Source organism: Neophocaena asiaeorientalis, unplaced genomic scaffold, assembly GCF_003031525.2.
Source record: "Neophocaena asiaeorientalis asiaeorientalis breed wild unplaced genomic scaffold, Neophocaena_asiaeorientalis_V1.1 scaffold59, whole genome shotgun sequence".
NCBI lineage: Eukaryota > Metazoa > Chordata > Mammalia > Artiodactyla > Phocoenidae > Neophocaena > Neophocaena asiaeorientalis.
In genome coordinates, this window is record NW_020174268.1 from 6,289,988 (window position 1) to 6,306,659 (window position 16,672).

General features: G+C 37.1%; 1 protein-coding gene and 1 pseudogene across 2 annotated transcripts in view; both read left to right on the forward strand.

The window, feature by feature from the left end:
• SETDB2 (SET domain bifurcated histone lysine methyltransferase 2) overlaps positions 1–16,672 on the forward strand; it is an 82,664-nt gene that overhangs the window by 28,150 nt on the left and 37,842 nt on the right. Inside the window, exons 6-13 of one of the 2 annotated variants that reach the window (XM_024755320.1) lie at positions 207–770; positions 5,088–5,204; positions 5,945–6,114; positions 7,631–7,850; positions 8,394–8,493; positions 9,871–9,964; positions 12,453–12,778; positions 16,479–16,567. In XM_024755320.1, coding sequence (XP_024611088.1) covers positions 207–770; positions 5,088–5,204; positions 5,945–6,114; positions 7,631–7,850; positions 8,394–8,493; positions 9,871–9,964; positions 12,453–12,778; positions 16,479–16,567 — 1,680 coding nt within the window. The remainder of the gene's footprint in view (positions 1–206; positions 771–5,087; positions 5,205–5,944; positions 6,115–7,630; positions 7,851–8,393; positions 8,494–9,870; positions 9,965–12,452; positions 12,779–16,478; positions 16,568–16,672) is intronic. The other variant, XM_024755322.1, reaches the window with a different exon arrangement.
• On the forward strand, positions 15,408–15,874 carry LOC112406560 (small nuclear ribonucleoprotein G pseudogene; annotated as a pseudogene).

Genomic DNA, 16,672 nt, shown 5'->3' on the forward strand with positions numbered 1-16,672 from the left:
AGTCCAGAAAAAAAAAAAACCCTTCAGGTATAACTTTATGTGGCTGCAGAACATAGTAAGATGTTGATTTCAGAGTCTGGCTTATTTTAGTGTTGTCTAACAAGAAGCTAATAGGAGTTAAATACCACCTTAGTGTGCAGTGTTTTTTTAAAAATGGGGATTGTGCTATACATTTGAGATACTAATAAATAATTAACTTTAAACAGATCTACAGAAAATAAGGAAATTCCCCCTCTGGAAAATAAAGTTGCGGACTTTAGAGAAAAAGAATCATCTTCAAATTTATCTTACCAAAAGCATGACTGCTCTAGTGCCTGTCTGATGAAAATGCCACTTACCTTCAAGGGAGAAAACCCTCTGCAGCTACCAATCAAATGCCACTTCCAAAGACGACATGCAAAGACAAACTCTCATTCTTCAGCACTCCACGTGAGTTATAAAACCCCTTGTGGAAGGAGTCTACGAAACATGGAGGAAGTTTTTCGTTACCTGCTTGAGACAGAGTGTAACTTTCTATTTACAGATAACTTTTCTTTCAATACCTATGTTCAGTTGACTCGGAATTACCCAAGGCAAGAAGAAATTGTTTCTGATACGGATATTAGCAATGGAGTGGAATCAGTGCCCATTTCTTTCTGTAATGAAATTGACAATAGAAAGCTTCCACATTTTAAGTACAGAAAGACTATGTGGCCACGAGCATATTATTTAAACAGCTTTTCCAACATGTTTACTGATTCTTGTGACTGTTCTGAGGGCTGCATAGACATGTGAGTAGAAAAACATGGCATTTCAAAAAAATCTTCTGAATGTAGGGGTACTTGTCAAGAAGTCCTGCTGTGTATCAGTTTGTCTGTCTATCTAAAATCAGTTCATCGAGAATCTAAAATAGAAAGATGCATCTCATTAGCAATAGGAAAGAAAACTCTTTGCCAGTTATTTCAGTAATTTGGGAATTATTTCTTCCAAGGATAAGTATTCCCTTTAATCTAGTACCATACTCCTAATAGCAGCAATTACAGCTAATGCCGTGGAACTGTGCCAAACACTGTGACAAGTGCTTTACATATATTTTCTTGTTTAGTTCTCACAAAACCCCATGGGGTAGGTAATATTATTTCCATGTTACAAATGAGGAAGTTGAGAAGCCAAGTGTAAGGTCAACAAATTTAAGAATCAGGATTTGAACCCATGCTCTTAACGATTATGTTATATGTTATACTTTACTTTTGCAAATCATTTCCTTGCTACTTTTTTTAGAAAGTTAATGGTGCCTCTCCTGATCATAAAATTGACATTCTATAAAAAAAAAATGAAAACATGTTCTAATATATTAAGACTGTGAAAACCATTTTTTTTTTCAGGGTGTGTAATTTATTGGTATTTGTAGGTTTGCATATGTAGAGTGGAGTTGCATTATATGTACATTTAATTTAATGCAAATTTAGCTGCCTTTACTAGGAAAAAGAAAAAGCATGAGAGCGATAAAGAGAAATAATTTAAATTATATACATAGTTCTCACCATCCTCTCAGAAGGAGTGTGAGATGAGATATCAATCTGCTGTTACCTCAGTTTGGCTCAGTTCCTTTAGATCTGTCATAGAAGAAACCTCTCACTGTGCCAAGTTTTATTCTGTTTAAATATAAGTTGTTTTTTCAGCATTGCCTCTAAACGTAACCCGTTTACATCTGGCCAAGCCCAATCTCTTTCAGTGATGGAGGAAAAAAACTAACTGTTGAACAGTGTTTACTGTACTTTATGGTCAGTTTAGTGGGGTTTTTTAAAGAATAATTTTGACTGTTTGTGATTTTTGCCTTAGACTGTAGAAAGTAACCCCCATGTAACATGCACCACCAGCATATATATTTTCATCTATTGGTCAGAAATTACAAGAGAAGTCACAAAATAAGCAAAAGCTAAAGCCCACTGGGATCTGGAATTGGACATGAGCACTGGGGCCAGGGATTCTAATCCTGACAGGATGGGAATTAAACATGTCCCATGCATGGCAGAGAGTGGGCACTGAACTCTTTTGGGGGACAGAAACAGGGACCTGCACAAGGCTGGGAAGCAGGCTAATAACTCACAGGGCCTGGAATTGTGTTAATAACAACTGGATTTAGAGCTGTGAAACCCATAGGTCAGAGCCAGAGCAATGAGGAAAGCAGCCAGTGTAGAGGAGCACCCAGGAGTAAATTCCATGAAAAGTATGATTTCAAACAGTCAGAACACACAAAGACATTTAGGACCATGAAGGTAGCATAAGTCCCAACAACTGGCAGCATTCACACCTGAAGAATCAGAGGTAAATGTAGAATCTGACTGAAAGAGACTTTAAAATAGGTATGTTTAAAATGTCCAAAGAGATAAAATATTAGCATCCATGAAACAAGAAAAGGAGATTATTTTTTAAGTATACTGTATATATAAAAGAACCATTTGGAAATATGGGAAATAAAATATATGGTCATTGAAATAAAAACTAAATAGATGGACTAAATGGTAAGCATTGGTAGAGCTGGAGAAAGAATTAGTGAATTGCAAGGCAAAACTAAAGAGATTCCCTCAATGCAGAGAGATAAAGATATGGGGAAAATAAATTTACAGGTTAAAAAATATGGAGGATAAATGAAAAATTCTAACATACATCTGAGAAGAAAAGAGCATTGTTCAGAGATAATAGCTGAGAATTTTCCAGAATTGAAGAAAGACAGGAGTCTTCAGAGTGAAAAAGCCCACTGTATACTAGAAATGGAAAATAAGATAACTATATCTAAATATATCATGATGCAACTTAAAAAGTATCTAGGGCAAAGAGTAAATCTCACACTATCAGATAGAAAAGAGGAAAAATAGATTGACAACACACTTTTCATCAGAAAGAAGACAAAAAGGAGGCTTATTAGCTTAAAATGCTGACGGAAAATAAAGGTAAAACTAGAATTCTGTACCAACCCAGATGGTCATTTGTGGGGAGGGAGGAGGGTTCTCACACAATTACACAGCAGTTGAAGACATGCATAGCTGCTTTCTAGCAATAGTACTTTTAAGTCTATCTAGAGCATTGTTTTTCAAGCTACAGGTTTAGTAGGATGTAAAATCACTTGCAACTAGCATTTTAAAAATTAAATCATACAGAAGGTACCCACGTGCATCCCACATGATAAGGTACTTTCATGCCACTGTTATTTCTGCTTGTACACATACACATATAAACATGCATGCCTCTGTAGGATCGTGAAGAAAATATATTTCTTACTGTGAGTCATAGTCAAAATATTTGAAAGCTACTACACTAGAGATGCTTACACATGTGCATAAGAATAAGGATGTTGTAGCATTTTTGGTGTATTGAAAACTAGAAGCAACTTAATTGTATACCAAGCAACTTAATTGTAATCTAAATGCTGTGGAAAAGTTAAAAGGAAATAACTAGATTTGTATATAACACAGATGGGTCTCAAAAACATATTGAATGAAAAAAGTTGTAGGATAATAACTATAGTACTTTTAAAAAAAATACAATATATTGTTTGTAGATAAATATGTATGTAAAAAGTATAAAGGATGCCTCACCAAACCTCTTGAGAGTTTAGTTTTATCTGTAATGCTTTTTTTTTTTTTTAAGGAAGATCATATATACAGTATATATGTTTTAAATTACAGTTGGCCCTTGAACAATGCAGGGGTTAGAGCTGCTGACCCTCCATGCAGTAGAAAATATAACATATAACATAGTTGGCCCTCCATATAATGTGGCCCACATCTGTAGTTCCACATCCGAGCATTCAACCAACCGTGAATCGTGTAGTACTGTGGTATTTACTCTTGAAAAAAATCCATGTATAAGTTGACCCATGCAGTTCAAACTCATATTGTTCAAGGGTCAACTAAAAGGACTAGACAAAATGATGACAGCTAATTCTGTATGGTCAAAATATGAGTGTTTATTGTATTATTGTTTGTGTTTTTCTGTACTTTTTAAACTTTGCAAAATCATACTAAAAAAAGCAACAGTAGATTTCTACATCTGTAAATAGAATCCAAATTAATGAATTTACTGCTTGTTTTTTTCTGTTGCAAACAGTAGTTACCACTCTGACATGTATTGTGTATAAACAGAAAAATGCAGAAGCAAATCATAGAGGAAAAGACCTTAAAGTCACTTACCATTCAACATACGAGACAGGATTCAGAGATTTTAACCAGCTTACCAGTGGTTACATACCTAGTTTATAGCCAGGATTCAGAGATTTTAACCAGCTTAACAGTGGTTACATACCTAGTTTATAGCCGAGATAACCAGGTTCTTTACTCCCTATCGAGTTACAAGTCCCTGTCATGTTAGATAGTTATCTAAATAGTTAGAGGGAAATTTTTTTTTTTTTTGCGGTATGCGGGCCTCTCACTGTTGTGGCCTCTCCCGTTGCAGAGCACAGGCTCCGGACGCGCAGGCTCAGCGGCCATGGCTCACGGGCCTAGCCACTCTGCGGCATGTGGGATCTTCCCGGACCAGGGCACGAACCCGTGTCCCCTGCATCGGCAGGCAGACTCTCAACCACTGTGCCACCAGGGAAGCCCGGGAAAATTTTTTTATGGTTGCATGTTTACTGCTTAGCAATGTTATGAAAAACAGATTGTAGTAGCCAGATACCCAGCATCAGTCTCCCCAATTTATTTTCATGTCACTAGAGGGAGAGATAATACAAGACATATGCAATATGCCCTTTTGAGTTTGACACATAAAAGTTTATCCATTGTAAGAGAGCAGACATAGGAGAATTTTTACAAAGAAGGTTTTGCAGAATAGGAAATGAAAGGAATTCATTTTGAAAAGTTAGAGAAAACTCATAAAGTTAAGTATTTATTTCATGAGCAAGTAGAGGTACAGGGCAGTTTATAATTATTTATAAATTTTTGGTAGATGTTGTCTTTCAAAGAGGTCTTTTTTATTTAGGGAAGAAATCTAACAGTCCATGAACCAAACAACTATTCTAAATACAATTACATCCTTTACACTTTTGTCAAGATAGTCTCTTAACTTGGTGCTTTTTTATTCTGACTTCTCCATCCGTTGCCTTTTAGAACAAAATGTGCGTGTCTTCAACTGACAGCAAGGAATGCCAAGACTTGCCCCTTGTTAAGTAGTAAAATAACCACTGGATATAAATATAAAAGACTACAGAGACAGATACCTACTGGGTAAGATACCTTGAGGATCCGTTGCAGGGTATTTATATCTTTGAAGAAGGGTACTTTATCATTGTGGCCTGTAGTCTTATAAATGTTGTTAAATCTTAATTTCTTATACCAAAAATCTAAATTAAGGCATTAAAAAAAACAAACTTGTATATTGTTCTTGGAAATGGAAGTCAGAGAGCACACATGTAACATGCAGACTGTTTCTAACACTCATCTGCTTTGAGTCTGACTCTTTCCCTGCTAGGGTTAGCTTACTTTGGGTAGACGGTTCCCCATTAAGATGTATACTGTGCAAAGCTTGTCTGAGAATTGGGAATTTTCAACTTCTCATGGTTGTTATTAATAAAAATAAACAGAAAATTTTCTTCTTAGACTTTCCCTTCCTAGACATTTCCTTCGTAGACATTTTTAAAGAACTAACCTTTACGATGTGCCAGGCATTGTCTCAAGCACTTTGTAGATACCAACTCATTTAATCTTCACAAAACAACCCCAAGAAGTAGGTAGTATCATATAATCCCCATTTTAAAAATGGAAAATTGAAGTACAGAGAGGTTAAATTCAAGGTCACACAGCTAGTAAATGCTGGAGCTATGATGGGAACCAGGCAGTCTAGCTCTAGGAGCCTTCACACTTAGTCTGTCTCTCTTGGTAATTATTAGTGACGTAGCAATATAAAGTGCTTATGCTTTTAATTTAAGATGTCTGATTGATTTTTCTCTTGTATATTTTATTGACAGCATTTATGAATGCAGCCTGTTGTGCAAATGTAATCGACGAATGTGTCAAAACCGAGTTGTCCAACATGGACCTCAAGTGAGGCTACAAGTATTCAAAACTGAGAAGAAGGGATGGGGAGTACGCTGCCTAGATGACATTGACAGAGGGACGTTTGTTTGCATTTATTCAGGTAAAGCAAAGGTTTACTTTCACATTACTCTATAGTAAGATCTACATTTCTGAATCTCCATTTTACTAGTCAGGGCCACTGAGATCTTATAGCAAGGACAAGAGCAACAATATATAGGAGGAGCATCAGAGGAAGACAAGTGACTGGGAAATTGAGCACTGAAGGGATGAAATGCCTTAGGAGGAGGTATCAGGTGTTCCAGAAAAGAAAGGCTAAGGGATAAAACTTGGGTTATTGTGTGAGGCACACTTTTTGGTCTCTGTGGCTGCAGATGCTTTGGGGTAAGGTAAGAAAGCTTCCTATTTAAATAGGAAATCTAAATGACTGATTTGCTAAGGTAAAGATTATTAATCAAAGACTGTCTTGTTCAGTGTCTTGAGCTAGAATTTAATAGGTTAACATTGTAATAAATACCTTGAGGTGATGATTCAGGCAAAGCAGTTCACTCCATTTCAGGGACTCAAGAGAGTTGCCCATGTTCTGAGTGAAAGTTTCCAACCAGTGTGTTACAGTTGTGCAATTACTGATTCTTTCAGGCCATATCCCACAGGCCAGACACGTTGGTCTCTAGTTGTCTCTTCCTTTTACCCCAGAGTGTCAGGCAAAAATCCTCACTTTCTGTGCGTACCATGAAATGAGAAAGGTTGGAGAAACACGACTCTCAACGCAATCTAAAGGAAATGTGCTAGGCAGCAGGGACTAGAGCAACCCTCCTCATCTGAAATGCCAGGTTCACTTCAGTGAGGGCAAGAATTATCAGAGTTCAGAATAGTCACACCTGGATCCCTACCACATACCACTTACAGACACACATACTACACAACTTACCTAGACAATTCATGTCTCGTATTTCTCAAAATAACTCTTTGATGCTGCCCGTAAAATGCCAAATCGTGTCCAGAAAGTATCATTCATTGGCTTTATCTGCATTGCTAGAAAATGCACCTAAGTTATCTCTCTGATCTAGTTGCTTATTTTGACTTGTTAACTATAATTTTGAGTTCCTTGAAAGAAAATGCGTAAGCTTCAGATGAAGATTTTAATTACACTAGGGCTTAATATGAGAATAGGCACATATCACCACAGATTTAAATAGGTCACTTTATAAAAAGAGTAAAGGTTTTAAATGATAAAGCATTTATAACTAGACACAAAAGCTGAAATTTTAAGACTAGAGTTCACCTCTCTAATTTTCTAGAATGCTTTCTGATCTGTATTTTTGTTTTATATTATTGTAGCTAAATCTCTTCTCTTTCATGTTATACCACAACAGACAAATACTTCTTTTAGATGCCCTGTATTTTTTCATGTACTGGGAGATACGAAATCTCTTCTTGGTCTTTTATATATTATTTCTTACAATAGCTTTCTAGGATGAGTTAGTGTTTAATCTTCATTCTAGAAATAAAGTATACCCTACAGGGTTCTTCAGTAACGGAGCAGAAGAGATGCCCTTTTGTTGCTAGTAATTGTGTTATTTTTTGTTGTGTTAAGCTCTTTTACTTTTTTCTTTTAGGAAGATTACTAAGCAGATCTAACACTGAGAATCCTGATGCTATTGATGAAAATGGAAAAGAAGAGAATATTATGAAAAATATGTTTTCAAAAAAGAGGAAAATAGAAGTTGCAGATTGTGAGGTTGAAGTTATCCCATTAGAATTGGAAACATATCCTAGAAGTGCTGTGACTGAGGAGTGTCCACCTAAGCTCCATAATAATCCCAAAGAGCCTATTATGTGAGTGAGATCTTATGAACCCAGTCAAGATTGATCTATGCTGTATACTGTTGATCAAGAGTAGTTCTTTCTCTTTCATCTTTCTTTCTTACTTTCTACCTCCACTCCTATATATCTCCTGTATGTCAACTTGCTTCACAGTTGTAAGTTTAACACTGTGAGAAATCTAGGGCACTTATATTTAAAAATCTAGCCAACATACTTTATTTCCTCAGTTTCCATTTGTGGAGTCTTACCTTTAAAAACCTTGACTTTAATCAGGTTCTTTATGGATGTCGTAACTTTTGCAGTTCTTTTTATTTTCTATCACCGTTTTATTTGCAAAGCTTTTCTTAGGTTTTCTTCAGTTTTTTAATATACTTCAAAAATGATTGACTTTAAAATATGATTATACTTTTTTCTTCTAGTGAGGGGTAGGCATAGATGTTATAACTTAGATTAATTTCTAATGGATATTTATGTAACAGTGAAGCTATCTATATTTCAGGGCACAATAAAGAGTATTTTTAGTGATATACAGAATAACTTTTTTTTCCTTTTCAGAGAAATGAAATGTAACAGTATTTCAAGAATTCAGTATCATTCAGTCATTAGAAGTCCTAAAACCAAGACGGCCAGTATTCAACACAATGGGAAAAAGATGGTAAAAACTGCAAAATGTAGATGGTGCCCTTCTGAGAACATTAACTATTACTTAGTTCAAATTGTTTGTGTTACTTAATAATGTGTAGGATTTCTTTTATTATTTTGTAATGTGGTGCTGTTAAAGTGTTAGGACTATGTTTTATTTACTTAGTATCTTCCATGGTGGTTGGCATGTTCCCAACTTAGATATATAAGGAGAATGTTGGTCATGATCTGACAGTGTACTCTACTGAGACTGAGAGCTATCCAGTCTAAGAATTTGTAGAAGAAGCTAAAGTGTTCAAGAGTTGATAGTATTACATAATAAGAAAAAAAGGATGGAGTAATTTAAGTTAAGGAGAGATGGTGTGAGATGTAGGAGAAAGAAGAGAAGCAGCCTAATGAAAGAATCATCAAGAAAGCAACATTTTACATGATAGCCTCTGAAGGTACACTTTTCAGTCTATACTGAGAAGAATAGTCAGAGACTGTAACTTCAAAACAGAATGATGCAGGAAAAAAAGAACAGGCAGACATTATGGTAGTTCACGGTAAGGCTTGTTGATGAAAAATAAAAACTCTGCCCTAGGTGGTGTGCAAATATTTGCCCTCTGCCTAGTAACATTCAGTAGGTACCTCCTCAGTACCACATGATTATGAAAAGATTGGGCCGGGGGATCACATAGGCTTGGGTTTGCCCTCCAGCACTGCAGCTTACTAGCTGCTTGACATCTCTCTGTCTACATTTCTTTATCTGTAGAATGAGAATAATAGTATCTGTCTCAGAGTTAAGAGGATTAAATGAGATAAACATCAGACACTTTGTGTAGCACAATGCTTGACACCCAACTAAGTGCTCCACACATGTTGACCATTGAAGTACATAAATAATAATAATAATGGTCAACATGTGTGGAGCACTTAGTTGAGTACCAAGCATTGTGCTCAGCATATACCCCTTTTTGAAAGTTATCATTACCATTTAAAGTGACTGCAGTGTCTGCAACTCATGGAGACAGGCAATTCCTTTAACCTTTTCTTTGAAGTAACTAGCCAAAGCGTGTTTTTAATCTTTGCACATCTTATAGTTGAAGCCAAATTTATAATCTGGCATCAGAATTGAGGGATACAGACAGGTGTATTTGAATTTTATTTTGAATTTATAATGCCTAAAGAGTGTCTTGACAGTCCTTATAATTTTCATAGCTGTTGCTCACTAAAGTGCCTAGGAGTGAAATACAGCCATAAGGGCTCCATCACTTCAGAGAGGCTTTCAAAACTAATCTAGTAGCTATAGCCTGTGAAGATTGACACTTGATGAAAGAGGCCTTACTGCTAAATTAAATTTTTTTTCCTGACCTAGGAAGTAAAGACATCTTCCTTGTTTTCTTTTAAGGGATTTACTTCCTCAGAGTCTGTCACCTCAGAAGATAATGGTGGATTTAAACCAACTCAAGTACATCTGAACTCTAAAGCCAAGGAAATGAGAGGTAGGCTTTGTTTCAGTCTTATTGCTTGCCTCTTCTGCCGTTTTGTCTCTCTTGCTCAGTACTTGTGGCTCATTTTCTCAGACTCCATAACAAAAATGTGGCATTCATCACAAGAGTTTCTACTTGTTTAGATCAGAGGTTGGCAAAACTATAATTGGTGGGCCAAATCCAGCCCACTACCTGTTTATGTATAGCCTATGAGCTAAGATAATTTTTACCTTTTAAATAATAACTGAGAAAAAATGGGAAGATAAGTAATACTTTGTGACACTTGAAAATTATAGGAAATTATAATTTCAGTGTTCCTAAATAAAGTTGTATTGGAACTGAGCCACACTCTCGTTTACATGTCGTCTCTGTCTACTTTCACACTATAGCAGCAGACTGAATAGTCACAACAGAGACCATGTGGCCCACAAAGCTTACAGTATTTACCGTTTGGCCCCTTACAGAAGAAGTTTGCTGACCCCTGGTCTAGATGCCAACCATGACTTGATGCGTGGCAGGAGAAAGGGGTGGTCAGCTCCAAGTCTGCATAGTCTATCTATGGCTTTGGAAGCATTGTCCAATGCAGCTATTTCCTAACCCTTCGTTTAGGCTCCTTAAAAATAAAGACACATCATTCTCCTGCAGTATTCCAGCCAGTGCTGCTGCAGGGGATGCTTAGCAAAAAGTGTAAATATTGCTACCCTGAGTGCTTATCTTTCAGTGTTACCGGACCTGCCATGGTTAATATTACAACCTGACAAACTTGGATTTTGTTCATTTGCATTTCAATATATCCCTCAGTGGAGAGGCATTGCTGAGACATGACCCTTTGTGAAGAACTGACCAACTATTGCCTCTTCTGCCTTTGGGCTTCCTTGCATCTGCACCCCCAACTCCCCACCTGGTCTTAAAGGATGGAGACTGGGGGAGGCAAGGCAGCTCCTTGACAGAAAAGGTCTATCAAGAAAGGGCACTTATAATAATTTCACCTGTAGAGGAGGAAAATCTCTTTTTACCCATCTTAAGCTGTCTAGCCAGAGCCCTGTAAATTAGACTGACAAAAGACAGATTGACAAGAGAAAAACAAAAGTTTATTAGTATGCATATTATACACACAACACATGAGTACTCAGAGATGAGTAACTCAGAAAGGTGGCTTAGAACTCTGGCTTATCTAGTATCTTAGTTAAAGAACAATAAATTTTTAGAGGAATAACAAGACAAAGGAAAAGGGCCTTGAATATCTCGTGGTGGAAATTGTGGGAACCCAGATATATGTGAAACCAATGGTAGATAAAGGCTAGTTAGTCAAGTATGCTATGTAGATTGCTTTGGTTCAGTCTCCAAGCTGACAAAGGTCTAAAGTTATCTCTGGTAATTAACTTTTGTCCTTCCTAGTATTATAGATGGAGGGACACCTTTGTAAATTTATATCCTGCTTTTAGACACATGGGGGGAGGGCTGAGCTTTTCCTGTATTGCTACTCAATTGCCCTTAGCTCAAAATAGTCCTTATCTCAGAGATGCATATTTTGGGATGACATTCTGATATATCACCATTTAATGCATGTGAGTCATACGACTACTGTTACTTTTGGTTCTTTTGTCATTTCCATTGACTACTACAATGTATATAGCAGGTACCACAAAAATTAGTTATGTACTATTATGGCTCACAAGTAACGCATGATTAAAATATGAGTACATGTAGGAGTAGCAGCCAGCAACAGTGATGATTACATCAAAAACATTAATTTTAGAGAAGTATAATTTCTTTGTGCCACTGAATTAGGTGACACAAATGACTTTTTAAAAATAAATCATTTTATTCCATTTGACATGCATTCATACTTTTGAATATTTTCAAAAAATTATTTCCATTATTTGATAAGAAAAATAAGTAGTTCATCTTCTTCTAAAGTACTGTTGTTTGTAAAAGTGTAATTATTGAATGATCATCTAGTAAAAACTCCAAACACTAATGTATACAAAACCCATAGCAATAGTTATTACTATTGGGACTTATAGAGGGTGACTCCATCAGGGTCTCCTCAGGCCTTTCATTGGTATATTAAAGGCCTAAAGTGCTCCCTAAATACCCTCTCTGTTACAGCTGTTTAGAATACACTTAAATGCAGATTCCAAAGTTGAAGAGAGGTAAGTCAGTTTCTAAGGAGTAGAGATTAAATATAGTAACAGGAAGCAACATGTATACAGATTCATAAAAAGGCATTGTTATGTAGTAGAAAGAAGGCAGGCTTTGGGGTCAGATATTTCTGGGTTTCTTACCCCACTTCTCATTACTATTGCTAGTTAGGTGAATCCCTTAAGCCTTCAGAGGCTTGAAGTTTTCATTTGTAAAATTGGAGTACTGTCTACCTTAATACATTGTAAGGATTAGCAATAATTAGCACAGCTTGCATTTAATTAGTATTGTTACTCTCAGCACTATTGCTCAGCCAATTATATTTCCTGACAATTCCTTCCACAATGTTTATTAGAGGACTCAAGCTCAAACCAAGCTGAAGATTCTGAAGGCAACCCTGTGATTGAATCAGATGTGATAGATATAACTAAATGTAGAGAAGAAACTCCACCAGGGGGCAGATGTCACCAAACAGTCACACTGGATGATCAGAATGAGATTCAAATACAAAAGCCCCAAGAGGAAAAATCTCCAGCATGTCAAAACCAGCAGGTCTTTTGTGATAAAGAGTTACCAAGTGAAACCAAGAATGCTTCATCTGATTCTCTAAAGAAGTTCAATAAAGGGAGTGTGTTTTTATTGGATGCCACAAAAGAAGGAAATGTGGGCCGCTTCCTTAATGTGAGTATATGGGCTGAGGTTCCTATGTCTAAACACATTTTTTTTTTCCTAGGCTTCTTAACAAACTCATGAGGAAAATATGATTAAAAGACTCCAAAGCCAGACTACCTAGATTAGAATGTCAGTCGTAACCAAATATACTTCAATTAAAAAAATTTTTTAAAAATGCCAGTCCTCCACACATGACCTGGGGCATGTTACTTGACCTCTCTATGCTGTATTTCCCACCCCTATAATATGGAGATAATAATAACTGTCTAGGATGTTATGAAGATTAAATGTATTATATATAAAGTGCTTAAAAGGTACCTGGCACACAGTAAACATTTGCTTGAGAAAGCTATAAGAAATAGTAAGAAAATCATATATGTTTATTGAAAGGTTTTCAAGATTCATTACTTCAAAAAAAAATCACAATGGGACACATAGAATAAGCTCTCTTTTGTGTCTTATATAATACAGTATGTCTTATTCAGAAATGCCTCTATCCAAAAAAATCAGTTGTGAGTACTTATGTTTTGCTTACTCTCACTAAGTTTTGAGTGGTTTAGTGGCTTAGTACAGAAAACCAGTACATTTATCAGAATATTGCATTTTACTGTCTTACTCCTTTTTTATTCCTAAACCATAGTCGTTTTCTGTTTCAGTGTATGTTTAGGATATATGTAATGAGATTTATTTTTGTTTATACAGAGAAATATTTATGATTTCCTTGATTTTAAGGTTCAAGACTTAAGACTCCTGGCATCTTCATGATAAGAGGGATAACTTGTATTATTGGCCATAACTACTGTGTAGGGTGGAGTTACCTTGTAGCTTTCCCATCATACTGCTATTCTATCCTGCCTCCTACCGTCATACATGTTTATCAAAGAATGTATGGTCCCAGGAATCCTACAGGAAAAAAAATTTGCTTCAACCTCTAGTCCCAGTGTGTATATAGACTCTCTTTGGCCAACTGGACCATGTGGAAGCCACCTGTATGCCCCCTACTCTCTGGGCTCCACTTTGTCCTTGCTTATCCTATCCAGGAGAGTGAAGAGGAGTCGTGGAAGGAGGATGGGAACTTTGATACCCTCCACACATCTTTGGAAAGGTCCACTCTAGTACTCTGACCCCTGGATATGGCCTTAATTTTTCTCTTTGATCTGTATCCGAGCTCTTCTTCCTCTCTGGGGTTGAATTAGTGGGATGGGCAGCTTTGCTTTTTCCCTTAAAGTAATGGGAAGCATGCATGGCCCATGATTCTTTTATGCATTCCCTTTGCGAAGCTCAACACCCTTTTTTTTTTTTTTTTTTTTTTTCCTGGCCACGCCGCACAGCTGGCGGGATCTTAGCTCCCCGACCAGGGATCGAACCTGGGTTCTCAGCAGTGAAAGTGGAGTCCTAACCACCGGACCACCAGGAAATTTCCTCAACACCTCTTTAAAATGACTTTTGAGTAGTTTGAAGTTGACGTTCAGAGATTATTTTTATTTTAATTTAATTAATTATTTTTGGCTACGTTGGGTCTTCGTTGCTGCGCACAGGCTTTCTTTAGTTGGGGCAAGCAGGGGCTACTCTTTGTTGTGGTGTGTGGGCTTTCTCGTGGTGGCTTCTCTTGTTGTGGAGCATGGGCTCTAGGCATGCGGGCTTCAGTAGTTGTGGCTCACGGGCTCTAGAGCACAGGCTCAGTAGTTGTGGCGCACGGGCTTAGTTGCTCCGTGGCACGTGGAATCTTCCCGGACCAGGGCTCGAACCCGTGTCCTCTGCATTGGAAGGTGGGTTCTTAAGCACTATGCCACCGGGGAAGTCCTCAGTGATAATTTTACATGTAATTCAGGTGCCATCAGAAGAGAAAATACTCTTAAGTCGGAAAATCTTTAGAACCAAAGAGCTTTTCTCCTTGCTAGATAAATCTGTTTACTTGGCTTTTTTCTTTTTCTCTGTCCTAGTTAGGAGGATACTTGGTTAACAGGGAACAGAATCCTCTCCTCCCTTCCTCTTTCCTACAACTGCTTTTCCCTATTCCACTTTCACTACTTCTACACTATTGCCAAACATGCTAGGAGCTATTAAACATGCCAGGAGAGCCAGAAGATCATTAAAGAATGATCTCTAGGGCTTCCCTGGTGGCGCAGTGGTTGAGAGTCTGCCTGCCGATGCAGGGGACGCGGGTTCATGCCCCGGTCCGGGAAGATCCCACATGCCGCAGAGCGGCTGGGTCCGTGAGCCACGGCCGCTGAGCCTGCGCGTCCGGAGCCTGTGCTCCGCAACGGGAGAGGCCACAACAGTGAGAGGCCCACGTACCAAAAAAAAAAAAAAGAATGATCTCTAGCAAAGGACTGTTGTGGCTTCCTTTCTGGTAGGTTATGTTGAATGGTGGCTGCACTACAACTATATGGTTGGTTTCACCAGCTGGGTCCATCCCTTCTTTATAGGAGGAAAAAAACAGGCTTTTCTTTCTTTTTAAATTTAATTTTCTACTTAGATAATACATTCACGAGATTTCAAAGTTTAAATAAAATAAAAAGTCTTAGAGAATACCTACGTACATACATACAGCCAAACAGAATTCTGTATCAAGGTAGCTCTGACCCTGCCAAGTAGGCACCATGAGTAAAGCTTACCAGGCCCAAATTGAAAAAACTGTGTGGACAGGAAGTTATCATTGAAATTTAATGGTGGCAAATATGTCTGAGGAAAATTGCTGGGATTTGATCCCTTTATGAATCTGGTGATAGATGAATGTGTAGAGGTGGCAGCTAGTGGGCAACAGAACAATATATTGGAATGGTGGTAATAGGAGGAAATAGTATCATCATGTTAGAAGCCTTGGAGAAAGGAGAAGGTCATGTTCAGCAGAGAAATCAGTTACGTATACAGGTACCGTTTCCAACGGGTCTGTTTGACTGTGTTGTAAAACTCAGGTCATATACATTCTTCATATTAAACTTTTTGTTTTGTTTTTAAAAAATGTACTGTGCCCACATTCACCCGGCCCCCACTCCACCCTCTATAGTAAAATCATTTTTACTACTTTTTTGTGTATTCTTATAGTTTCTTTATGCAAATACAAGTAAATATAAATATATGTTCTTATTCCTACCCATTACATAAAAGATAGCATATTATATTTACCGTCCTACACCTTGTTTTTTTTTAATTAGCAACGTGCCCTGGAGATCCTTCTAATCAGTACACAGAGCTCCTCGTTCTTTTTGTTTATATTAATAGCTGCATAGAATTCCAATGTGTGGATATCCTAAAGTTCATGTAACCAATCCTCTTTAGATAGATATTTGGATTGTTTCCAAACTTCTACTGTTAAAAACAATGTTCAGTGAATAATCTTACACATGGATACATGTGCAGATATATCTGTCGGATACATTTCCAGATACTGGATTGCTGAATCAAAAGATATGCATCTATAATAACGATAAATACTGACAGATTATCTTCTATAGGGGTTTGCACCATTTTGCCTTTCTACTGGAAAGATGTAAGAGTGTCAAAACAGGGCTTTTCTGAATGGATTCCTACCGTCAACAAAATTGTAATGAGCTATGATATTCTATATACTAGTCAGGAAAAAAAAGATATAAACAAAAATAAGTTAGATGCGTTGGAAACAGAATGGTATTCTAATGCTGCAAAGAATAAGGCATCAAACTGGATGCTATGTCTAACCTCTGTGTTTGTTTATTTTTTTTAACAGCATAGTTGTTGCCCAAATCTTTTGGTACAGAATGTTTTTGTAGAAACACATGACAGAAATTTTCCATTGGTGGCGTTCTTCACCAACAGGTTTGAAAAGTTTTTTTATATGATTTCATTTTGAAATTGTGACTTTAAAAATAACAGTAGAAAAATATTAAGAGAAGATATATGCTATAGCCCCACATATCTGGC